This window comes from Molothrus aeneus, chromosome 7 (assembly GCF_037042795.1).
Source record: "Molothrus aeneus isolate 106 chromosome 7, BPBGC_Maene_1.0, whole genome shotgun sequence".
Classification (NCBI taxonomy): domain Eukaryota; kingdom Metazoa; phylum Chordata; class Aves; order Passeriformes; family Icteridae; genus Molothrus; species Molothrus aeneus.
This window is the reverse complement of record NC_089652.1, coordinates 17732707-17759193: the sequence shown is the minus strand read 5'-3', so window position 1 is coordinate 17759193 and position 26487 is coordinate 17732707. Positions and strand designations below refer to the sequence as shown.

Genomic DNA, 26487 nt, shown 5'->3' with positions numbered 1-26487 from the left:
TTGAAAAGGTTCAAGGATGCTCTCTGACTTCTTTGTGATTACTCAGTGCAGCGTCTTATTCTGAAGAAAAAAAACTCAGGAATAATTAAAGGCTGGGCTAAGGCCTGGGAACACATTTGGGACAGGAATCTCATTTAGACAGGCTCTTTCAAAATAAGGCACAGTTAAATTGACCAGAAGGCAATTATTGAAATGAAAATTATTTTCACTCCCTTTGTCTCCTGACCACCAACCTAACAGCCACAGTATTTTTTTAAAGGCAAATTGTTAAATGAGATAATTGTGTTATTAAAAAAAAAAAAAAAAAAAAAAAAAAGAGGGTGAGGAAAAAAAAGTTAATTTACTCTGGCCGGTACAGATTGGATGAATACAAATATTTTAATCCTCCATAAAACAGGGAATGCAAATAGCATCGAGAAACGGATTCTGCTGTCGGCCACCAACTGGAATAAAGACGTTGCGTTAAAGAAAATACATCTGCCGTGAATACTAATAACCGCGTCCCACCTCCTCCGCGCCACTGTTGCACAAAAGCGGCCGGGCAGCGCCGGCACCGCCTGTGCCCCGGGGCGGCGACGGGAGCCCGGCGGGCCGTTCCGCGGGCCGGGGGAAAGGAGCTCCCGGGAGAGGCACCTCGCCTCACGGCTGCCCACAGCACCTTCCCCGAGAGCCGCTCCGGAATTTTCCTGGCCGAAAGCACCCCGGCAAGGTGTCTTTGCTGCCGCTCCGGCCGGAGGCGGCAGGTTTCCCGGCGGGCAGGGGAGGGCAGCGGGGACGCGCTCGGGCGGCGGTGGCACAGAGCGGGCCGGGCGGCGGGAGCCGGCTCTCCTCCCTGCCGGGCGGCCCGGGGGCTGCGCAGGAATGCACCCGCGCGGGGTGCTGGGCAGAAGTCAGCTTTGTTTTCGATTTATAATAAAACACATCAAAGGACACCATGCAGGTCCAGTTTCTGCCAGGCCGGGGTTACAATTCTCAGCTCAGTGATCAAGGACCTTTTTGCATTGCCTTTGCCCCTTCGGGTCAGAAAACGTCCATCACTTACAGACTCCCCAGAAACGAGGAAGGGAGCAGCTCTGGGCCGCAGAGCCGGTTCGTTTAACCAAGAAAATAGAAAGCGTGTCACCTTTTAAAAAAATAAATGACACCATTCATTCGTAAACATTGGAGATAATTATATGGTCTGGGGAACTTCTACACAAAAAAATTATCCAAAAACAAACCCTAAAGAACAAACGGTGTCAGAACCCGAAAAATAAATCTGATTTCGGTCTTTCAATCCGTAGTTCACCTCTTTAGTAAGAGGACGCGAACCCGAGAGCAGGAGAGCACGGGGAACAAGACGGGTGCCCGCTGGGGCCCCGGCGGGAAGGGTGGCACAGGGGAAGCCGGGCTCCCCGCCGCCTTGGCCCCGCTCGCCCCGGGCTTGCCCGTCAGCTGAGCCTAGCGCCCATTTACAATCTCGGTCCAGCTATTGCTGTCCATTTCCATACCTCGCGGACAGCAACTTCAACCCTGCTCCGAGAGCCCGTTAAAACACGACAAACAACCAGCCAACGACGGCAACCACCACAGACGGGAGACGGCAAAATGTCAGGAAAAATTATCTACTAAATGACATTCGATCGCTAGGTCCCCCGTTCGCAGGAAGCGTGTCCCTTGCCCCCCGCGGCGAGTTACAGACCCAACGGCTCGTTTTACACTTAAAAGGTAACATTAATGTTTTTGTTCTAATGAGATAATATATAAACACCCGATCTCGTGCCTGGACAGCCTCTTAATTGCGTCTTTTAATTCAAATGGAAACTTTATCTGCGGGAGCTGTAATTTATTTGCAGCCATTATCTGTTCGCCAGGATCCTCTCCCACCCTTCCAAAACGCAGATGAAGGGAAGCTAACAGACAGCCCGCCCCTTTGAGTAATTGCTGTGCTAAGTGTTTATTTTAAGTGAGAATAATTTAGCTACAAATTTCCTCAAGGAATAACATCCTTCACACGCACATTACAAAAAGGAGAGCAGAACAAGACCGAGCGCGCACACCGGGACGCTCGCGGCGCTGCCCCGCGCGGGCCGCACGGCGGCTGCCGGGCGCCACCTAGAGGCGCTCCCGCGGGCCGGGGGCGCGGCCGGGGCGGCCGCGGGGGCGGCGGCGCTGCGCGGGCCGGGCAACGTCGAGGAGCCGGCGGCAGGAGCGCGGGGGCAGCGGCGGCTGGGGAGGGCCCCGGGGAGCGGGCGGGCTAGCGTGAACTTCTATGGCAGACGGCGGGGCGGGACTGGCCCGCAGCGACAGAGCGCACACCCAGCCCGGGGCAGCCGGCCCGGCCTCGCCGCTCCCCGGGCCGCCAACCGGAGGGGCGGCCGGGCCCTCGACGGTCACCGCTCCGCGATCTCCGCGCGGCCCCGCACCTGCGGCCGGGCGCGGCTCCCGGCGGGCACCCGCCGGCGGGCCCCGGGCGCGGCTGTGCCGCCGCCGCCGCCTCAGCGCCGCTGTTGTTCCACAAACGAGCGGCAGCGCTGCTCCCGAGATGGGCTAATTGGTACCTGGCTGGCAGGGCGCGGGGTCCCTGTCCGCTCCCCGGCACAAAGTAGGCTGCTAGAAAATTTGAAATTGCCTTTCAGCCTAAAGCTGCCTCACCTGAATGTCATAATTACAGTAATTATGTACATCCAAATTACATGCTAATTAAATTAGAATCAAATCGTTCTAAATCGAAATCAAATGAGGTAGCGAGAATTAATCAATGACAACATAAATAGAGAGCTTCCTTCAGGGATATTTATTGTACCGATCCGAGCAGGAGCCCCATCTGGGAGTAACCCGTCTATTTACTTTCGGACTAGCAATAATTTAATGCACGGCGTTAATTCTAAACCATGGGTCCGGCGGGGCGGCGCACCCGAAAAGCGGCCCGGGACCCCTCGCCCGAAGCTCCCCGCCGCCAGGCCCGCGCCGAGAGCCGCCCGACGGCCCCGGCGGGGACGGGACCCCAGCCCGACGCAGCCCCAAGCCCTCGGGCCAAGCCGGAGAAGAGATCCCGGCAGAGCCGCCCGCCCGCCCCAGGAGAGCCGCCGGGCCCCGCTCCGAGGCCGGCGAGTCCCTGCCACGGGCCCTGCCCTCCCCGCCAGGCTGAGGGAACCACCTCACGGCGCCGCGGCCCCCACCGCCCGGCCCCGCAGAAGGTTAACCATATTCCGCGGCTCTTACGAAAATAAATAAATAAATAAATAAATGAATAAGGGAATAGCGATATCGCTGGAGCTGCTCTTACCTCCATCCACGGAGCGACAGCACCTCCTGCCGGGCCCCGCCGGCTCTGCCGAACGCCGCGCTCGGCCCGGGGCGGTGGCGCCCCATGGCCCCGCGGGCCGGGGCGGGGCCGGGCGCGCGCAGCCGCCCCGCGCCGCGGGCCGTGCCCGTGAGGGCAGCGGGCAAACAGCGCCCTGGGCCTGGCCCGGCCCGGCCCATCCCCGCTGCCCCGAGCGCTCCGGCCGGGCCCCCTGTGGCGAGGGCGGCCCCACCCTCCCGCAGCCGGCCTCTGGGCCCCCGAGGGTCGCTTCCTTACCAACTGGCCTAGGGAAGGTACCGGGAGTGAGACAATGCCTGCACAGCCACACCAACCTTCCCCTGGTAGTCTAAGACAGATACATCCAAAATATCATGACTTTTCTGCCCGTCTCTTCCTATGCGAAAAGGCAGGATACACTGTTTAACTACATGGAAAGGAGTAAAGTGAAGAGCCCACAAAATAGCAAACAGCTGTGGCTATCGAGCTGTCCAAGTCTTCTTCAGGTGGGAGTCAATTGCATTGTAGCTGGCAGGATTCCTGAGCCAAACACAAAACAACTGGGGAGGCCCTTCTTTGAAACGGAGGCACCTTCCAGTTATTCCTCTTTCCTGCTGCACTTAACACAAAAATGTTCATACCTTTTCCCTTATCACATTACTCTGTTTTCTCTTACACAGAGCTTTTGTTTAGATTGCTAAAACAGGCATTTTTGCAGTCTCCTCCTGTTCTTTCTAAATCAGAGCTTCCACACATCAATATGGGGGGCTGACTCTACTGCAGGGGCTCTTTAACTCCCAGCTACTTCAGCAAGAATGCCCAGAGCAACCTAATGCAGACACATTGAAAAGGTGACATCTCTTAATGGTTCACCCTTTCAAACTCTTCACATGCACTTAAACGATAAGCCAGGTCACTTTCACCATGTATTATTATACTCTGTGCAGTGCTGAAAATCTTCTGAGTGAAGTGGAAGTGGACTGGTAATAAAAGATAGTCCCATTTGTCCTGTGAGTGAGGAGGGTAAGAAAGTTGCTGGAATACTGAGCACAGTGACTGTTTCACGTGTCCACTAATGAATGTGCTTCCATCTGCCATCCTGAAAGAGCAGAGAAGCCTTTCCTTTGCAATAAAAACCTTGTGAAGTGTTGCCTTGTGCATTTGTACTGACTCAGAACTCTGAAGAAGATGGCAATTATTACTGGTTTTAAAGAATAAGGTATTTTATTATGGAAGTTCATCTTCATAACAACATATGCAGAAATAGACTGACAGTCACTAAAAACACAAAAAGGTTCATGAAAACAAAAGGATTACTATTTACACTAACTTACTACCCCAAACAATGAAATACCTGAAGCAGTTGAGGCAGTAAATATTCCTTTCATGTCTTGAGAGATTATTGAACAATAACTTGACATTGTACTGACACATACCAACAGGGGTTCAAGATGTTTAGATAGCCCTGACCAAGCTGTACACTGCAGGAGGCCAGAAAATGTTGGCTATACACTTATGTGAACTATGTCTCTCTGTTGTTTTAACTCATAAAATTGATCTCTTACAGGGAACTTTAGGAAAAATGTTTCAGTATGAAAAAACCAAAACCCTCTACAAGACAATGCTTTGATATCTAAAGCAGTGATCTTATCCAGAACTATCTCAATTGCTTTCTCTGCTCCCCTTGCAGTTGCATCTAAAGAGAAATCATAGATGAAACCAAGAATATCACATACTGCTTTCAAATATTTTAAAATCCTAAAATCAAGTTTGTGAATTACTGCATGTATACAAGAGGTATTTGCCAATAAGCATATTTCGACAGAAAAAAAATACCTTAACGTTTATACCTAATTTACAAGTATTCCAACACAATAGAATTGAGCCATACACAAAGCTGTTGGCTCTGTGTAGGAAATGCTAGTTCTAGAGGTTGGAAAATGAACAGCAGTATGCAACTGAGCCCTTGTTGAAAGCTATTCATCAAAACCCAGAGAAGTTCTGGTTTGCACCTGTCCCCTATACTATCTATTTTTTTTCCTCTCTCTGCTTCTGCTTCTACTGCGTCTGCTCCTTTCTCTGTGTTCCACTTTACTGCACTTGTCCCCATGGCCTTCTCTACATTTTCCCCTCTCTCTGTGTACATCTGTGCTGGGGCTTCTGGTGTCCTTTTTGCTGTGCCGCTCTTCACCAGGGCTTTGACTTGGACTTCTTCTTATGTGCCTTTGCCTGCAACTGCTGTGATTTGAGCACGGGCTTCTCCTGCTCCCCTCATTCATGTTTTGGCTTCTACTATCCTTCTCCTTTCTTTCAGTGTCTCTCGTGTTCGTGCTATGGTATCTGCTTGTGGACTTTCTTTCCCCCTCACAGGAGTTCCATTTGTTGTTCTCTGCAGAACTATCTCGCTTTAAAAGCTTGTACTTCTCCCTGTCTTTGTCCTTGTTACCGTGACTACTGGAGAGATCTTCATAAAGTTTTTCCTTCCTCGTTTTTGCCTTTCCTTCTGAATCGCTGCTGCTGCTAGCCTCTGAAAACTTGTCTTTTTTTCTTTTCTTAGAATCCATCTTCTTTTGTGCTGCTTTATCTCTGCTGTCAGTCTCACTGTCACTGCTGCTTACTGAAGTCTCACTGGAGGATGAGGAAGAGGATCTCATCTTATGTTTCTTGTGTTTACTTTTGCTTTTTTTCTTTTGCTGCTTTTTCTTCTTTCTATCTTTCTTTTTCTTTTTCTTCTCTAGACGATCCAACTTCCTTTTGTTTTCAAAATAAAAGAGTGGCACAATCAGATATGTTAAGATACACTAGATTACAAAGTCATTGTCTTTCAAAGTTCACTACTTCTGATGACCTACACAGTAAATACATTCATTTTTATAAAAAACCATTGAATTCTTTTCCTTTTTCAGCAAAGTGTAATTTTAAAACTTCTAACTTGCATTACCCATAGTATGTAATCCACAACTGCTCCCTCAAAACAGGAATAATATGATTTTTTAATTCTTTAATTTTCAAAAACATAAGTAAGAGATGTCAGTTTGGGCCTTGTAACTAGGAATAAAAACATTCAGTAGTGCTTTCTTCCTCCTTGTCAGGCTGCTCTGGAGACTTCAGAAAATCATTGCTGCTTTTGTTTGTTCATTTTAAAAAAGTATTTTGAAAATGAAAAAATGCAATTAGTATTCACTTTTTTTTAATGATGAAAACTGAGAATAAAACATACTTCTTTGAGTTCTTTAGGCAAATAATAGATATTTCCAGTAGCCTCTTTTTTCACAACTAGAAACTTACATTTTCTATCTGTAAATATACAATATTCCATCATGCTCATGCATACTATTCGACTACTTTCATGTAGTTTTTATTTTGCTTTCTGTATTTATGCTCAGAAAATCAGTGAGTGAATAGTGAAACTGCTTCCAGTGTATTAAAAAAATCCCTTCAGACTAATAAAGCCTAAAGGACCCAAATATTTACTAAACTTCAACTTCTAAAATATAAAAGATTATAAAAATTTCAATGTGTTGGGCCAGCAGAAGTTCAAACAAAAATAACATTTTAGATTACTCTATCTACATACACATTCCTTACTTAAAAGGAACATAAAACACGTTGACTGTTTTCAGAGAATTATTACATATGTGAATACCATATGTACCTACCTACTACCTGCTTAGCCATTCACCTTTTCCCCCCTCCCCTTCCACTCCCCACATACGTGACATCTTTTATCCTAAAAGCTTGTTTCATCTGCATGCCTCTATGGGATCTACCTGCCAGCAGGTAGTATTTTTCATTTTAAACATTTTGAGATTATTTCATGATAACATTGCAAATGAAGAGAGGAAAAACGTATTAGTCACTTGGCACACAGCATCACTTGGATAAAAGCAAAGCATGGGAATGTCATTAACTCAGACCCACAGGGAGCAGGAAGCTGCAAGCCCTGACACAAGCACAGGGTGCAGCTGGGCCAGCCTTGGCATTGGGGTACAGAGTCAGGTTCAATTCAGCCACAGGGCAAAGATAAACTTTGTCAAGTTGTAAACCAGTGAACAAGAGCACAGAATTTTTTATCACAAGAGAAGATACTGTAAACAACAGAGTGCAGAATAGTATTTTAAAATAGCAGCACAGCATCTCTAGTGAGCCAATTAGTATTTCAGTATCCCAGTTAAACTGGAAATGAGCCCCAGTCAAAGGCATCAAAATTAGATTAAAATAAAACAAGTAGGTTAAAAATCATGCAACATAATGCCATTTGTGGTCAAGTGTATGTTAAACTAAGCTGATTTTCTTCTGCACTGATGGTGCTAAATGGCACCAAAAAGTTACAGTGGCAATCATGGATGTAGTCAGAACTACTGGTGATACATATCCCCTCCACTAAGTACCAGACCTACCTTAGAAGTTTCTGTTTTTGTTTGGTTGATAGTGATTTTAAAAATTCAACTTCTGGATCATCATCTCCTTCACTTGTAACAAACTCCTAGAAAAATGCAGTAAGACCTTAGCTTCTTATAGATAAAAACAATATATTCATTCAGATTTCTGTTTTAAAAGTGGTGCCCCTATATACCTTATTTTTGCATAGACACAAATATATTTGTATTACTAAGTCAGCCTCAGACGCTGGTTAGAACAGAATACCCACTAGCAAGTGAAAAACCCTGACATTGTCTCTCAGAGCTGAGTAGGTGTTATAATGTGGGGGCTATACAACAGGAGTTATTACGAACACATGAAAAAATCACTGCTAGGGAAAGAAACATTTCTCAAATAGTTAATAAAAACGAGCTGATTTTGAAGCCCACGATTCCCCAGGATAAGTCACTCCATTGTTATCATGCTTGGATGAATAGGTAAGACACTAGTCCTGCTCAAACTCAGAGTAATTTAAGCAAATTACTTTTCTGTCTCGGTTTAGTCATTAGGAAAATGGGTAACACATCTACTTCACTGTTGTGTTATTAGTCTTTAAATGTGCACAAAGTCTTCTAGCAATGCAAAATACTGTAATCATATAATCTACATACAGTAACACAATCAGCAAAGCAAAACTGCTTTGAAGACCCTGAATTCCTCAAATTAAGTGCATCTGGTACACCACAGTTCTCCACAGCGATGTTTTTAATTTTAGCCATACTCAGAAGACGAAAGAAATAAAGATTAAAAAGCTCTTACAAAGAAACCCCAGCACGCCTAACATAAAGCAAACATACTGATATCAATATTATTCATTTAACAGTGTCCACAGGCTACATTTTTGGGGGTACATAGCTTTTTTAAAGGCAAAGGCACATGTGTCTGTGGCGACACAATGAACTGCTGATTTACTGAAGATTTCAAGACCAGCTTGTGGTCATCCCCTCTTTACTAGTGGTTTGACTATCCTGCCATATGAACAAAGGTTACTTCAAGGAGCGTATATTAATCTTTCATTTTACACTTTTATTCAAGCACCTCAATTAGTAATATACTTTGAGCAGTCTAAGTAAAGGCAATTGAACCATTTTCACTCCCAGAAAAATAACTGGAACAATAGTGAATCAAGTAAAAAAAAACAAACCTTCAGATATAGCATTCCTGGCAGTAATTATTTGTGCATACTGCCTCAAACTTCATCCAAAGGGCAGCACTGTATTACAAGTATGCAGCAAAAGCCCTAACGACCCCATTATGAAAAATTCAATTTCTAGTCACCCAGAAGAGGGATTTAATTTATTATATGTGGTTTAAAAAGAGTAATTTGTGATTCACCATTCTGTACAAAACAAAGCTGGAAAACTAAGTTTTCTGACATTTTTCTACTGGTATAGCTCTTCAGCTTTCCTATGGATATGCATATTTGAAAACATTAAGTAACAATTCACAAGCAATCACATTTAGATTTACAGACATTTTCAGCTTACTGTTAAAAAGATATTACCTGTGATGGATCATTTGCGGTCAAGTTTCTCCCCAGTACATTTTGTTTCAGTGCAAACCCACTGTTTCTCATCTCCGCTATTAGCTCCGAGGGGTGCATTGATGGCCCTGTTCACAAAAATCACAGTTTGAATGTATCATTTATATCTCTCTACCTTTTTTGGACTCCACAGTAGGAATTCAGTTGAAGCTTTGTTAAGTAAAATCACAGCTAAATCAACTCAATAATCTTCTGCTGAGCAAATAATCAGATATGATTTTCTAAAACAGCAGTCTGAAGATTCAGAATGGAAAATAATTGCATTTTTCTTTAAGTACAAGGGGATTCTCTTATGTAACTTTGTCATGTTGAAAACAATATATTAGAAAAGTCTAGTAATATATTTTTATTATAGTCAAAAAGCAGAGGAGATCTAAATAAAGCATATTAAATAAGATTCAAGTACCTCCTCTCCTTTAGAACAATGAGATAATGCTCCTCTAATATGTCACTACTAACTCATTTTTCATAATGACACAAATCTTTTGAACTTCAGTGTAAAAAGTAACATTAGAAGAATACATATGGAATATAAAAACACATGAAAAGTATCCGTGTCCTTACTTATTCTAGGGATTGCCAAATATATGTAGCTCTAGACTATTATCCCCTCAGAGATTTCTGGTTTTATTAGCTTAAAAAACATGCTATATTTTTCATTACAGTAGGTGTTGGCATTAGGCACATGATTTTTTCTTTGCAAGAATCTAACAAGGAGAAAAATATGTATTATGAATGTATTATGGATCATTCAGACTTGACTGCATAATTTACAAACCTTGTAACTCACTCTTATGCTTTAATTGAATCCCTGTGATCATCATAACGTTGTGTACTTGTCTGATTAGGTACTTTTCTTCACCCTAAATATTCACTCTCTTGTGAGGTCACTTTCAGTAAATTTTCTTCCCAGTTCCTTCACTAACCTTACTGTCAATGAACTGTGTAAGGTAAATCCAAATTAAAAGGAATGTAAAACAGGGCATGGAGCACACATTCACTAGTACTTCAGTAAACTACTGTAAATGATAAGATTAATTAGCCTTATGAAATGTACTGATTCTGCTCTGTGGTTAAAGACTTTCTTAGTTGTAAGACTGATAAAACTCAGATTTTTAGTATAGACAAGTAAGGAAAAATAAAGTGAGATTTTTGCTATAGAAAATATATGGAAAGTAATATAGCACTTTCTCAAAAGAAGGAACCTTTTTCTTAGTTTTCCTGTATAATATATTACATTACAGAAACAAACAGGTCTACATGTAAAGCAGGAAGAAATAAAACAAAACTCTGGAAATGGTTTAAGGAGCCCCTGCATTAACGACATTCTTTTCACAAGTTCCTTATTTTTCCAGGCAAAAGAATTTTCAAATGAGATACCTTTTAGTCTTCCCTGGAGTTTACATTTTTCTTAAGTAGGGGGTTATTTCCCATCGCCTCTGTACTCTACACAAAGTGCTTTTTAATTTTATGTGTTACAGTGTAAGCTCACAATTAATGAAGGTGTATAGGCCTCAGTGTCTACATTTTGGCATATTTCAATTTTCACACCTTGGTGTGCTTGTCGAAATCTACTCTGGCTGGAACACCTACTGACAGAATTTGGCACCAGAAGAGGCCTTGATTTGAAAGTCCATATAAAACAGCCATACAATTCAGTCAAAAACCCTGTATGAGGAAGCCAAGGGGATACAAAGCATAGAGTCATGAGAGATTTCTCCACACCAAAAAACGAAAACACTTGACCAATTCAAGCCTAGAATACCTCTACTATTCAAAGGCAGTTCCTCCCTATTATTCAAAGAGCCACTGCCTACAGAAGTAACTAAACTAACTTCTTAATTATTCCTCTTCAGTGCTTCAGCATTGTACACATTTTGGTGTGTATCCAGTACCTAATTGTTCTCATTAGTGTGATTATATCAATAGAGAAATGCAACTTGTCCAAATCTACACAGCAAACTTGCTAAAGAAGCAAGACAGAAGCCCTAACTTTGTGGGTCCCTATGAGGACTATGGTCAGAATTGAGACCAGAGGGACATGAAGGCACATTAGCCTTCAAAACCACAATTCAAAATTATTTTCCAGAAATAATGGCATTCTTTGTGCATAGCACAAAGAATTATGGCAATGCAATTTTGGCATTCTTTGTGCATAGCACGGCAAGAGGCAAGCAAAATAATCTTTTATTTTTTAAGAAAAAGCATGTAATGAATGCTCAACACTGATTTTTGTGCATCTGTTTCCTTGTATATTAATGATGTCAGTGAGAAATTCACAGCTCCACCTACAGTATTTTAGCTGCTATCCATTATTACCCTGATAAGGACAGTTACCAAACTACTGTTATTCCTGTTTTGTGGACGTATACAAGCTGCATCAAATGCACCCACAAAAACTTGAGACTAAAGTTTTTTAATAAATAAATTATTTCTGTTTTGGTCCCCCTACAATTGTGAGGGAAACAGTCATTTAGGTTCAGCCAAGCTTGTGAGGAGATGCAAGAATCTCCAAGAAGCTTTATTAAGTATGCTATTTTTACTATAACTAAAGGTTTTAGAAAACACTAGGAAATGAGATTCAGAAAATAAACCAACCCCATAAATGGAAGTAGGGTCAAAACACAATCCTATTTCACAACTCTTGTGTGTGGAGACCCCAGCCAGGCATGCCATGGGCAGCTGTCCAGAGTGGTTGATTATAGAAGACACTTCCTTGCAGTATGGCATCTTTACAGTTTAAAAACCATTAACGTTTCTGAGAGGATGAAACAGATTAACCTGCTTACACTTTTTTTTAACAATGATGCCACTGACCTCCTCAGAAGTTCTGCTGCCCAATGACAGCAAGACATCTGTAGAGACACAGTAGGGGAAAAACAATCTCTGATCTGGAAGTGCAAAGAGACTGTTTTCTACCTGGTTACAAGTCCAGGCTGATAAGTTCAATTAGGACATCATGTTTGACAATGACTGCACAGCTTAACTGCAAACCTCTATTACTGCCTACTTTCTGCAACGGAACAAGAATCAAGAAAATGTTAATTCTCATATAAACTCCTTTGCTTGGAATCAAAGGAATTAAATGCTTGGTGACTGTCTTTTCCCATCCATACCTCAACAGACTGCTTTTGATCTACATTTTAATGATGTTGATAAGCAGATGTGATTTTCTTTGAAATATCAGTGACAGGTTGAGGTCTCTCAGGATTCCTGGGCACAGCTATTTTATGTGACAGCACTGAGGTGTGTAACATGCTTCCTTTTGAGATGCTTTTTCACAGAGTTCTAAAAGATGCCTAAATCCGTGAGTAAACAATCACATTCTCATTTCCACATTATAAAATATAATAGGGGATTTCTCCTGGCTAATGTAAATGGGAGAGACAAAGCCTGTAAAAGAAACCCTAAAAACTGAACCTCACTTAAACAGAGATTTGAAAACAGCAACTTCTCCAGAGTGTCCTTGGATTCCCTATTAAGCAGTTAAAGCTTAAACCTTGATGCCAGCAGGTTGCCTGGTAACCCAAAGTGGTCAATCTTTTCAGCCTGCCTTTGGCTTATGACCACAGTTGTGTCTTCACCCTCCACGACCGTCAGAGAAAGCAGTACTGGGTATACCTGGCAGCCCTATGCTCCTGCTGAGTCATTAACAGTAAAACAGATGGTAGGACTGAGCTGAGAGGCTCTCAGTTGGCTAAAATCTTTGGCTATGATGATAGCTTATTATTCTTGAACAGCACCCATCACTTGCAGACTCACTCATCAGGCACAAAAATCCTTTACATGTTATGAAAATCAAACTCCTCATACAGGCATTCCTTACAGACTTGTGAGACAGCCTGAGAAGAAGCCACCTCTGTGACCTCATGCAGGTGAAAACATCCTGAGATATTATACCATGAGCTGGCAGAACTTTAGATACAGGCATCTGATAAAAATAGCTGATTGCTACAACTTCTGACAACTAGTCCCTCAGCATTCTTTCATCAGCAAACTAAAAATAAGTTCAAAGTTACAATGTTCCATCATCTGTTTCTTATTCTTCCTGAAACAAGTCAAATAAAGTACCTTGCTATTTTTGAATATGACTGTTAAGGTTATTTTCTGAAATTTGCATTTTGATAGGAAAAAAAAAGAAAAGGGAAAAAAAGATCTTTAAAACTTTCCCTGATGCTACTCAGCTAAAACTAAACCATTTACCTGCTTTAGAACTAATTCATAGTCTTGGAAAAACTTTTTGTCATATAGCATGATTAACTGCTTGTGAATGTGACATTTATTTTTATGCATTAAGACAACTGACAACTTCTTATATTTTCTGTAGTTACAAGTACTTAACATTATACAAGGGCTTGCACAAAAAAGTCTCCATCCTTAAATAGTTATAGATTTTTAAAGAGTTTTTTTTTGGCTACTGCAATTCTCAAGAAATAAAAGTTGTCACGCAAAGAGGTTACAGTTTCTTCCTGCTTCTTACTTTCCACAGAAATTCTTACTGTACTAATTCTAATTTTCTCTGTTATCTTCTGTTCAAGATTCTATTTAAGGATACAATTTAGATAGCTCAGCTGACTCAAAGAGTTGGGGCACAAAATCTAGAAATTCAAAACATACAATGAAGTGTGAAGATCTGAGTCTTCACAAAGCACGACCCGAGTACAACCTTAGCTTGACAGCTTTTGGGGCATCTCTATAATACTTGTAAAATTACATAAATAAAAGAGATGTAACTATTTCAATATATATCAATTACAATGGATTGCAGAAGAATATCATATTAGGATTTCCATAACATATTGTAAATTTGCTTTTTTAGAACAAGGAGCACTCCCAATTTCTCATCACATAACTGACATGAATTAACAGAATCAGTTCTGCTTCTATTAAGCCATCAGGAAGGGAATACAGTTCTGGATTTCAATTCCTTAAGTGCCTGCCTTACAGCAAGCTCTTCCTGCCCCACACCTGTCCCAGAAACCAGAGAAACCTATAGCTGCAATAAATTTCTGTTCTGTCTGTACTTCTCTTGATGCTACAAATGCAGAGGGCATGCAAGACTCTTGTTTCCAGAATGTTTTCTCTAGGAAGCATGGGCACCCTTAGGAGAGCAATGCCAGCTGTAACACACCATCTAGCAGGCCTCCATTACAACCCACAAAGCACATTTTTTCTAATTATTCAATATGAGGAACCAGTATGCTAAAACACTTTCTCATGACTATTGTGATTAAATACCACATTTTCTGCAATAGCTTCAGTGGCAGTGAGGACAGACCATCAAGTTACATTTGCCAGTATCACAAAAAATAGCAGTTTTACTTCCACCTACCCATGATGCAGAGTCTTGACAATATTTGCCCAATTTACTGATAAAAGCTTTCACTACTGTCACCAGTGCAGATAAGCAAACTGAATTATTCTTTACAATCAATCAAGTTTTAAATGGATTTTTATAGTGGAATATAAATGGAAAGCAAAGACATAAGAAACAATAACACTGTAATCTTTGGCAGGGGAGATGACAGTAAGCAGTTTACTTACATTGTGGCTGCAGTTACAGAACTATGTGATATTTAACATTGTATGTTTTGTTTTCTATTCTATGTATTGTTTCAAAATTAAATAGAGTACACTATTAAATAGAGTACACTATATAAAAGTAACTGGAAAATGATAGAAAATTCTGGAAAAAGTAGGTTCTTCATGGTGTCATTTTAATTGCAACTATTTACCTTTATTTTAACTACTGCTGATTTTGCATATCATCAAAACAGTATTTAGAATATGGCTTTTAGAACAAGCTTTTCTCTCTTTCTGAAAATGTGTTCTGGCATGGGATATCTTTTAGTTTACAAATGTGATCATTTTTATCTAAAAACATCACCATCATCACACCATCACACTTCTGACTTGTAAGAGAGGTAATTTACATGAAAACGTAAACATAGCACACTTGTGTATCTGCTGTCAATTTGCCAGTATATGCCATGGTCAGTAAACTCCATGCTACCATGCTTAAAACTTAATTTATGAATCAAGGACAAGATACTCTCAAGGCTTCCCTTTTATTGCTACACATTTTTTGTTAGCAAAGTAGGCCTAAAGCATGCTGTCACCAACCTTTCTCCTAGGCAGCCTGGACCATGTGAGGCCATAACTCCTCTAAACTGCAATTTATTTATGGTTTTCTACACATCAGTGGTACTAAAGCCATGCTTTGCTGTGGAAAAGTAGATAAATAAATACCTGCAGAGTACAAAAACACCTCTTTTGAATTAACTAGGTTTTGGAAAATATTCTGATGGTGGGTTTCAGTCTAGCACACAACCACATGAAGGATAAATATACTCTGAATGCAGAATGCTACCTTTTTTGGGTAGTAGCAAAGACATAACCTATGATACAATGCTTTTTAGGTCTTGCTTTAAAAGAGAAATTAACTTTAAAATTAGAATAGACAGTTGTGTCAATACATCCATATACTTTCTTGTTCTGTCCATCGAGTTTTCTATGGCTTTTGTTAATATGGAAATTGAGCAAAAATGGAAAAAAATTACAGATTGAGCTTAATCACACTCCATAGTCTCTGAACTTTTACTGAGGTTGTGATAGAGATGAGAGTAGGCACTTATTTTATCTACAGGACAAAGAACTATAATCAAAACTATGTGATCATGACACACAGTAAGTTCATGCTGCCTCCACTAATTCAGAATCAATCATCTTTTACTGATAATTTTTTCATCTATTTCAGAGATGAGTGCATTCAGACCATATTTACACTTCAAAGCAACTGCTGCAGTTGGCATTGAGAGAAATCAATGACTAAAACCTCTGGCTTTTAATTAGCTCTTCTTCAGAGGGCCTGCAGTTTAACTGTATTTAACACTTTAGCACAGATTTTCGGGGTAATTTGCCATGCTTTTGTGATATGGTATTTCAGAGAAACCTGAGTTTCCTTTTTACTTTTTTGGAGTAGTAAAAGCCATTTAATATTATCAAACTGCTATTGGAATCCATATTTATCGCTTAAATGCTAAGCACAAGATTTCTAATAGAATCTGTATTTTATGCATTCACAACAAATACCAAGGCTTTTGAAACATAAATGGAGGATTATTCTAAAATGTGACAGTTCTTAAACTATGTGAAGATTTAGTTAAGGTTCCTACTGTTCACAATCAAAGGTCTCAGCTGCAGATCATAAAGGAAGGTTTCACACACTGTACATTTCTACAGATGACCATTTATACAAATATTCCCAGTTAATATATTCAAATACCTTTTCTTGCTTATGACAAATTCAAAAGGACATTTAAAAAAAATTCCTGCATTCCCAATACAATGCAGACTTTTCTCTGTTGGGAAAAAGGTACCGTATTTGTCACCAGGAAACTGCAGTGAGATGCAGACATAATGCAACATAAATATAGATTTCATTTTTTGTTGTCTCCACCTGGCTGGTAATTTCAATGATTACTCTGGAAAGGTATTTCACCTAAAGGCTTAAGATCAGTGGAGCACACTAAGTCACAGACAGATGGAAACAATGCCCACACTTAGTTTAGGGGCACTCAGGAGATGAAAAGAGAGGGTGCAAACCCCAGAACTGGGTAGTGAGTCTTTAGAAGGCTGCACCTGCACAGCTCTACCTGGAGTGGCTTTCTCTTGTTAGACCATAAGACACTAGATACACATACACAGAGCTCCATTAGAATTTTACCTTAATTTGCCTGAATTTTCTGGAAGGTAAGCACTTTACAGTACTTTTTCCTTATTAATTCCACAGCATGGCTCACATATAGAGCCAGTCAGCTGTAAAAAATGCAAAGTAGTCCACAGCAGAGGAGGATGCCCAGCACTCTCCAGGCTTAGCTCTCATAGGCCAAGAGTGCAAGAACATCTTATAGCCTTACCATCCCACTTCTAACTATGCTGTTCATAAAATTGGAGACACTAGCCTCACTTCCTAAGATAGTATACCTTTCTTCATAAAAAAGGAACAGATACTGGGTTCCTTGTTCTAAAAACCATATCATAAAAGTTGTAAGCATTCAAGATTTCATAGCTTTTCAGTAATCCCTCCCCCCATCTGCCCAAACCATCATTGAACAGGATAGATTGTTTGCAGGAAAGAAGGGAAATGAAAAAAAAAAATTCAGTTTGTCTTAACTTCACCTGACCAAGAAAGTCACAGGCAATTTTGAAGTGAAATAACAGTATTACTTCAAAACACTTTGCACAGGACACCTAATGATCTCTGTTCCGATCAAGTTAATGGCTTTTCAGGATTCACAAAAAAAACCTCACAAACCCCAACAGATGCTCCTGGTTAATGATGAGAAAGGATTGTAAAAACAGGCAAACTTTGAGATGCTAGTGAGCTGGTTTTTTTGCTGGTATACATTCTGTATTTTCTACATGCATATATACACAGTGGCACGTAAAGTCAGAAGCACAACTGGTATTTTCATCTGGAATGAACTTTGAAAGTTAGGATTTTGTCAGTAAAACACTCTGTAAATCAGTTTAGCCTAAAGAAGCATTTTGATTGCCTAATTTACCTTTGTAAAGGAGAAGCAAATCTTCTAAGTTGGTCTCTGTAAGCCTCACAGCTGGAACATTGGAACACTACTTTGCAGTTTTCAGTGATCAAAGTTACTTTATATCTAAAACTAAGAATTTCATAATAGAAATAATGCAACACCAGGGGGTGCAGTTATCATGCAATAATTACACTCCTGGGAGATTACAGACAAGGCTGTACCCCAGGGGTGTGATTATCCCATGATAACCACATCCACTGAAATTGCCTTATTGAAAAAATAATCTCCAGTCACTGGTGAGATATTATTCAATAGGTGCTTTTTAATGGTAAGATTATTTTTTTTTGTATGAATTACCAGCTAGATTAGTAAAATGGTCCCAGAAGCAAAAAAAACAAGCCACCATGCCCAAGTTAAGGAACTGATTGTACCTATTTTTGTTTGCTGAAGCAATGCAATGTATGTCAGATCTTGAAAGACAGCAGAAGACAGTTCTGTGCCACAGACACCCTCTGCTCTGCAGCGGTCTCACTGGAGGAAAATGAAGGCTGTGACTGGTCTTTGCACACAAAATATTCAACACCAAATCTGACACAGCAATTGCCAACCAGTTTTGTGTGTCAAGAGGAACATTACAATGTAGTCTTCACATCACATTAGAAGACAGCTATTCTTCTGCTGAAATTACAGAATCACAGCTTATAGGATTTATGGCAAAGAAAAAGCCTATATTGGACATGATGGGGGTGGGGAAAAAAATCTTGGTTAATAATTCTTCTTTTTCCCTATGGAGAAACAGAGCAGGAACTTTAGCTAAGTCAACTAAATCAGACATGAGTTTCACTTTCATTTATTTGCAGTCAAATGTTTCCTTTGATGCTGAAAAAAATAATGAGTCCAAGCAAGACATTTGTTTAACTCTTTCTGAAGCAGGAATAAATTAGAACAAAACAAAAACTGAATTTGTATCGAGGCCTGCTACAAATCTTTGACAGGGAAGCCAGACCATTTGTTAAAACCTACTTCTGCAGAAATTAGTGATGCCAGTGTCCTTAGCACACCAGATTCAGAACCATGAAGCCCAATGCTCCCACAGCCTGACTGGGCAGAGATTCATCACCAGCCACGATGCTCAGCAGCACATGGACCAGAGCCTTCCAGCACTGTACTGATGCATGGTGTGCCCTAGCAAGGGAGAGTATTTGCAAAGTTGGAAGAATTCTAACCTAAATTTAGCTAGGGTAACTACCACGCACTGCCAAAAAAAAATTATTCCACTCAATTTGCATGAAAAGGATGTAAGATTGACTTCTATTAGGATGAAATGATTATAAATCAGAAGAAATAAAGCACTACCAAGTAAGTTAACTTTAAAGCAATACAGCTCTTTACTAAGAAAGAGTATTAAAAAAATCCAAAGATTTGCTCTTAAAAAAATGTTTAGTTATTTAGAACTTAAATTTGGTTCTTGTAATACAATTAATTTCATAAACTAATTGGAATTCTTGTACATTGACTACTGTACTAAAATCTTCCTCGTTATATCTGTATTTCTTAGCTGTACCCCCTTTCATTGATGAGACGAGATTTATATTTCAATTTCCTGAAACACCAGCTAGAAAGAAGTTTACCGCTACTTTCTAAACGTGCCAATACTTCCTAACCTTTGAAAGTACTATATGCTCTAATAATTTAGCCAAACGTTTTTCAACTTTTTGAGAGTTCATTGCAAATGTGTTTTTACACATTAAGTTATTAAAAAGTCCAGTCAAATAAATTTAGCACACATCCCAGACCTGCTGTATACTACCAGTAATCCCTGCCTATCCTTGAAATCCCTATTCACTGCTCTGTTCAGAGACGTGTTTTAACCTCTACATTTTAGAAATGAACAAACAGCTTCAGAAAAATTGAACGAACTCTACCTTACCTTAGAAGCCAAGTAGTTTTGCACTTTTTTTTTTCCTGTTGCTGACAACCACAAGAAATGAAAACTGTGGACTATTTCCATGGTTTTTACCAGCTTTCTAAGCATGAAGAGACATGTGGAGGAGGGGGTGCTTGGGAAGCAATTAATGTGCAATTCAACTTGTTTCAAGTGCAAAGGCCTTTTTTAAATCATCAGTTCACAAAACACAGAACAGTTTCATAAAAGGATGATCTCATTAAAAGTCTCTGTCCCTTCCAAAGTAGTTTTTTCTGGAGTTCTAGCCATTGGCTGGACATTTTTGCAGTACTACAAAGCAATAAAAATTAATCAAGAATTTAGTCTAGAAAGCAGCTTAGGAGTGCATGCAATTACTGATAGAGAAGCAGGAAGAAAGAGAGCTTGAGGAGGTGTATTGCACAGAACAACAGAAGGTTTTTGGAGGTGGAAAGAGATGCAGCAGAGCCAGCTGTGGATCTGCAGCACTGTAACAACTGGGCTGAACTCTCAGCAATGCAAAGAAATTGCTCCCATCCCAGCCAACACAGGACTACTGTCAGGGTTTCAACAACAACAAAAAACCTCATACTTTTTTAAAAAATATGTGGCATACACTTTAGCATACCATGTGGATGAATTATGAGTCTTAACAGAAGCAGTGAATTCAAGAATTTGTGTTGTCACTTAACTGCAGTGCTTCATTTACACATATTTCCAGAAGTCATCTAAGGAGTGTAACTTAACTTATTATTAAATCAGATGAAGTTTTAGAAAAGTTGATGAAAGGTTTGTATTCCTGAGGCTAGAAAAAGCAGAACACCTTTTATTTGATATTGTAATTAATATTACCACTTTCTCTAAGCCTTGTATTTGCTATTAAATCAAGAACTTTAAGCTTTACCTACAGTGTTCTTACATGGTTTCCCTGAAAGAAAGAGAAAGTAGCAGTATCATTACAGCTGACTATTCAAATTCAAGAACAGCTTCTTACAAATTATATATACAAATCCTGATCTGTCGCCCACCCCTACTCCCTAAAAATCCTTCCTCAGCCTACAAGAGTCTAAGCTCAGTATAGCAAACTGTCTTCTAAGTTCCAGAGTTGAAAATGAGAGGGCACTGGCACAGTCTGAGAACATCTAAGTACTTTTATACCATTTTCCTTCCTGCAAAATTCATTATATATGCTACATGCTTTCTTCAGGCTTAGAACGATGGTTTGAAAAGCCATCTGGGGGACATCTCTTCAAGTGGGATACACCCACAGCAGTCAAACGTTGCCTACACCTATACAGATAGTTCAGTAAGGTTTGAAACAAGCAGTTATTCTTCTACTGACACTGCAGTGTCTGTATTACACTGGAACGAATAATAAGGAATGCATATCAGGTTTGTGCAAGCACAAACAAGTAATTTCTGCTTTTTCAACCACACACCCCTAAAACTGACCCACATCATTTGAACTGAGGTGTGGATACTGAGTTCTGTAGCACAAAAGCATCTCTGACATGCAAGAGCTGCACAATATAATTCTACCACCAACAAATGCTCTAAGCACAGTTTTTTTCTAAGATAAGACTCATGCAAGAAAGTGATTTAACTTTATAACCAAATGAACAGAAAGGCTGAGCAAGTCAACTACAGGATGAGTAATACAATGGGATAATCATCAGACAATGCCTAAAAAGACAGGAGAGTAAGGGCCACCATTTCCTTTAACTCAACTCTTCTAGGCCTCATCCCAAAGAAACTATGCATCTATGTGACCCGAATCTGAAAAACAAGCTTGTTGGTAGCCTAAATACTTAACAAAACTAAGAGCTGCTTCATAAAACAGATAATCTGAATGAAGACAGAAGAAAAGCAGAAACCACGGAGAGTGTGCAAATCAATGTAATGGTATCCCTGCAAAACCCAATACACAACAGGTGACTTTAGAGCACAGCACAGCAAGGCTGAAAACTCATCCATGCTACCTGATGTTTTTTTAACATGCCCTAGTTTTAAGAAAATTCAAAGCATTACAACTTGGGTTAACTCACAGAAAAAAATGTACTGTAGGTAAAAAAAAATATTCAATTTGAATGTTTATACCCACTTCTTCAAGCATAATCTAGCACTAACTGCTGTGTGACTTCAAGTAACAGGAGAGCTAATAGAAGAAAGAAAATTGTAGCTCGAGAAGCAAAAAGAAGTCAGATGAAGGGAAACCAGACATTTGGAAATCTAGGTTTCAATTGCTTATCCACTTATACAATTGCATATTAAAAAAAAGCCCACAAACGTCTCCTTTTTACCAAGAGATTAACAAAGATATAATGATATATTCCATCTTATCTAAGCAGTTTGCTTAAATCTGAACTGACACAGTCTGTGTCAAGCCAATCATTTTTTTGGTGACATAAATTTTGTCATTCTGATCTAAAGTCTCATTGTAGCTTCTCAGTTTTAGGCATGGATAGGATCAAAGCAATACAGAATCTTTTTAAAATGTGTTACTAATTAGAAGATTAGGTCCCTGCAATATGAAATAACTAACTCAAACTTGTGGAGCCTACATTTGGAATTCACTGTTTTCCAGATTTCATCAACTCTCTGAAATATGATAAACTTAAGCCTTCTAAAATTAAACATGATAAGCTCCCTCCATATATGTCTAATCAGAACTTTAAAAGCCATTCAATACCTACCTGAACCATCACTGGAGACTGAACTTGCATTGATTCCAGAGAGGCCAAACAAGGGACATTCTCGATCAGTGTTTATATGACCCCACTTGTGGCATTTAATGCATCTCACATTCCGCACCTAAAGGCAACAAAGCCAATTGACATCATTTAGTCACCAATGCAGCTGAACGTTTACAGAAATCTCTGTGTCATTAGGCATAAGAGAAGCCTTCAAACCCACTGAAAAAGAGGTGATAAAATTAAGAGAGTCCATGTGAAAGTTCTGCAGTCATACAACATTTGAAATACGCCCCAGGCACCCACAGAACGAAATGTGTGTAACTTGCCTGGATACCAAAGGGCTGATCTCTGATATTCATATCATCCTTAGCATATCTGTATACAAACACAAGAGAAAACAAATACTCCATTCACCACTATTTTTTAAAAGACATCATACACAAAACTACCTTTTGTTGATAAGTGTGCACCCATTTCAGAGGTATAATTCCTGTAAATGTTGTTTTTAATGCGTTTTCAAATATGGATGTAAAAATCAAATGAAAATAAAGCTAAGCTGGAAATAGTTCCAGATTAACAGGTTTTCCTAATGAAGTGTTAGGACATGACAAGATCACACAAGTGACCTGCCCAAAAATAGAACAGGGGAAAAAAGGGACAAAAAGAAAAGTATATGAAAAAATCCAGATATCTTACTTTTCTCGAGGAGCAACTTTTTGCCATTCAAATTTGTATTCTGTCTCTCCTTCTTGCTATAAAACAGAGAACATGGTAAGTTTGAAGAATACATTTTAAGCAAGCAAGAAGAACACCTAAAGAAATAATGTAATGAAATACCTCTTTTGTTTCCTCTTTGAATTTTCAGGAAGCATGCAAAGAAAATAAATGATGCATTAATTATATATGTAAAATCCAGATGGTGTTCCCCCCCAAGCTAAAGAAAAAACATTTTATGGTTTATACTAATCAATAGTGCAAATACTCAGGAAGTAGCTTTATATAAATAGAGTGCACTTACAAATAACCAACCTCTAGTATATAGCTTTAAATCCTGTAAATCCAGAATCACCTTCTAAAACTATGCTGGCTTGTTACACAAATAAAAACTTCACTTTTTGCAAGAGTAGCAACAATACTTATTTTTAAGATATTAAAAAGAAAATTTAGCAATAATTGCTACTTTGAAATTCATTTCCTCTAAGCTTAAGAGATTACTATTAGAGCCTCTAAAGTTAAATAATTGCAAAACCCGGTCTACAAGAACGAGTCTATCCAAGCATTTCCAAGTGATTTCATGCAAATGGGAAAGATGCATTTTAAAGGGAACAAACACATTTTCTCTTAGAGGAAATAGATTTTCTTAGTTTTTCACTTACATTCAGATCTTGTTAAAATTAAGGGACTGATATGAGTGTCCACCAGGTATTTAGAAACTTCCATTTATGACACTACTAAGCAGTCATAGATTCACCAGACACAGGTCAGGCAGCACTTTTGACTACTGAATTTCAGCATTCATTATTTTTGTAACTTCTGATAATTAATTTCTTGCTCTGGTATTTCCTATGTTTGACAAGCATCAAGCTGAATTATGGGCATAACTTTTAAACAAAAGCAACCTGCTATTTCTGTAAAGGAGAGCAGGCCAAAATACAGGTTTGTGCTGTCTGAGTCATTGCCCTGGTAAGGTCCAGTCCTCCTCATCCGATGGCTTTGTAATTGGCTAAAGAAGCATCCTTGGTTGAGGACAGAATTTATGGTGTTGCCTGGAAAGATATTTATCTGGTCTTCTCTTCACATTGAACTGTTGCTTAAAAAACTCCCAGCCATTCTTTTTGAAAGAAATTAAAGCTTTGTGAGATCAAAATTATTACACACTCTACACTCTCTCTATATATATATATACACATACACACACGTATACATATCTATCTATCTATCTGTGTCTGCAAAATCTCACAGAAAGAATTAAAAAAATCACACATCCTATCATTATCTCACCATGAACATGTTATTTTAAAATAAAATACGTTGTGTTTGTTTCTTCAGAAGGTTTTTAATTTGCAGTACTATCTGCCCACAATCAGGAAATTGCAATACCTTTCTTTGCTCCAGGTGGGGCCTCATACATGAAATTAAGACCATTCTTCACACGCTCATCACCCATAAGCAACCTAAATAAAAAGGGCAGTTGGAGTGTTACACACAAAACAGTCACATTGGTAACACTCACAAAAAAAAGCCAGTATGAAAGTGTTGGGATAACTAGCTTTTTTTCATTTGTTAACGTGAGTAACAAAATCTGAATATCAAAAAACCTGAGAGACGAGTCAATGACTTTGCATGATCCACTGTGTACAAAAATCACACATTTCAATCTCAGCTGAAAAGTAGTATGAAAAGTAGAGTTATGAAAAACAGATTTCTGTGTGATACAAATGTATTATTATTTGAGGTTACTGACTGTTCTGTGAAATGTAACATATTTGTAATTAATCAGAAGACAGGCACAAACCACTAAAGAAGTTTTTGTGACTTCTGCTTAATCAGACATCACTTAATGAATCACTGCCCTCTACTACTACGGTCAATGGAGACAGTACTTCAAATTGGTCACAGCAATATCACCTGCACTACCATGAAAACAAGACAGGAGGAAGAAGGGAGCAATCTACCAATTCTCACCTATTATCATAGGATTCCTGTTCTTTCAGATACTGTTGCATTAATTCTTCTTGTTTCTTCTTATCATATGAGATTTTCTGTTCTGCCATCCATACCTAGTTAAAATAATTAAGCTTCCACTTAAATACAAAAACTATTACAAAATATATTAGTATATAAATAACTAGCTTACCCAATTGAAAATGCTTAACAAGGGATGATCACCATTCTAATCGCATAAAATACATTATTTTCATCCAGTATTTTAATAAATGAACTTCCCACAGCACTAATTTTGAGAAACTCCAAGTTCCAACAACACTTACACGCGGAAAAGACAGGAGAAAATTTGCAAGCTCAAAGGGAAAAGTAGGCTCAGAAGACACCCTGTGGGTGCCACTGTCTTCCCTGCAGCGACCCTTGCTTGGTGAAGTCTCGGCAGACCGCAAGCCCCAGGGCCCCTCGGGGGCTCCTGGCATGGGCCACGGTCTGGAGAGGGCAGCTGCACCCAGCTCAGGCAGGTATGAAATACTGGGAAAACATGGGCACATCGGGACAGGTGGGCTTTTCCTGGACGGGGTACAGCGCCTATTTGTTCTGAGAATCAGGTGTTGAAAAGCCCAAGCCAGAAAAATGCGACAGTCATACACACCTGGGAACAAGAAAATCCGAAGGTTCAAGTATTTCTTAACTATTTTACTGCCTCCTCCTTCCTCTGTGCCCCACCCCCGGTGCCACCCCAGGGAGGTGAGGAGCCCTGCTCGGTGCTCGGTGCCACCCCAGGGAGGTGAGGAGCCCTGCTCGGTGCCACCCCAGGGAGGTGAGGAGCGCTGCTCGGTGCCACCCCAGGGAGGTGAGGAGCCCTGCTCGGTGCCACCCCAGGGAGGTGAGGAGCCCTGCTCGGTGCTCGGTGCCACCCCAGGGAGGTGAGGAGCCCTGCTCGGTGCCACCCCAGGGAGGTGAGGAGCCCTGCTCGGTGCCATCCCAGGGAGGTGAGGAGCCCTGCTCGGTGCCACCCCAGGGAGGTGAGGAGCCCTGCTCGGTGCTCAGTGCCACCCCAGGGAGGTGAGGAGCCCTGCTCGGTGCTCGGTGCCATCCCAGGGAGGTGAGGAGCACTACTCGGTGCCACCCCAGGGAGGTGAGGAGCACTGCTCAGGCCGCTGCAGTACCGGCAACCCGTCTCCGCCGTGGCACCCCCGGCCCCTCTCACCTTCTTGATGTTGGACTTGGAGGCGGGGTGAAAATCCTTCTTGCACATGAAGTTGGCGAACGACTTCCCCATGGCGGCGGCGGCGGAGCGGGAGCCGCCGGCCCCCACACGGACAGGCACAGGGACAGGCACAGGGCCAGCGGCGCTCCGGGCCGGCCTCGGCCGGGCCTTCCGGGTCGGCGGGCGGGCCTTCCGCGGG

At 40.6% G+C, this 26487-nt stretch overlaps 2 protein-coding genes across 2 annotated transcripts in view; both read right to left on the bottom strand.

The window, feature by feature from the left end:
- The window catches only part of OLA1 (Obg like ATPase 1), a 127104-nt gene extending 123817 nt beyond the window's left edge, over positions 1–3287 (bottom strand). The window contains exon 1 of the mRNA XM_066553722.1: positions 3269–3287. Within this exon, the coding sequence (XP_066409819.1) occupies positions 3269–3274 (6 nt within the window). The 5' untranslated portion in view covers positions 3275–3287. The remainder of the gene's footprint in view (positions 1–3268) is intronic.
- A 1201-nt stretch (positions 3288–4488) lies between these two features.
- CIR1 (corepressor interacting with RBPJ, CIR1) lies at positions 4489–26456 on the bottom strand. The gene is made up of 10 exons (XM_066553229.1): positions 26289–26456; positions 25100–25194; positions 24515–24588; positions 23252–23265; positions 23111–23166; positions 22741–22789; positions 22415–22532; positions 9210–9316; positions 7684–7769; positions 4489–6034 (listed from the first exon to the last, which is right to left on the bottom strand). The coding sequence occupies exons 1-10, from the start codon at positions 26358–26360 to the stop codon at positions 5308–5310; spliced, it is 1398 nt and encodes a 465-aa protein (XP_066409326.1). The 5' UTR covers positions 26361–26456; the 3' UTR covers positions 4489–5307.
- Between the last annotated feature and the right edge of the window lie 31 nt (positions 26457–26487).

Coding starts and splice junctions, on each gene's coding strand:
- CIR1 (XM_066553229.1), bottom strand. CDS start 26,360: ATGGGGAAGTCGTTCGCCAACTTCATGTGCAAGAAGGATTTTCACCCC. Junction 25,195..26,288: donor CCAAGTCCAACATCAAGAAG/GTGAGAGGGGCC, acceptor TATTTTAACTAG/GTATGGATGGCAGAACAGAA. Junction 22,533..22,740: donor ATCAGCCCTTTGGTATCCAG/GCAAGTTACACA, acceptor TGTTGCCTTTAG/GTGCGGAATGTGAGATGCAT.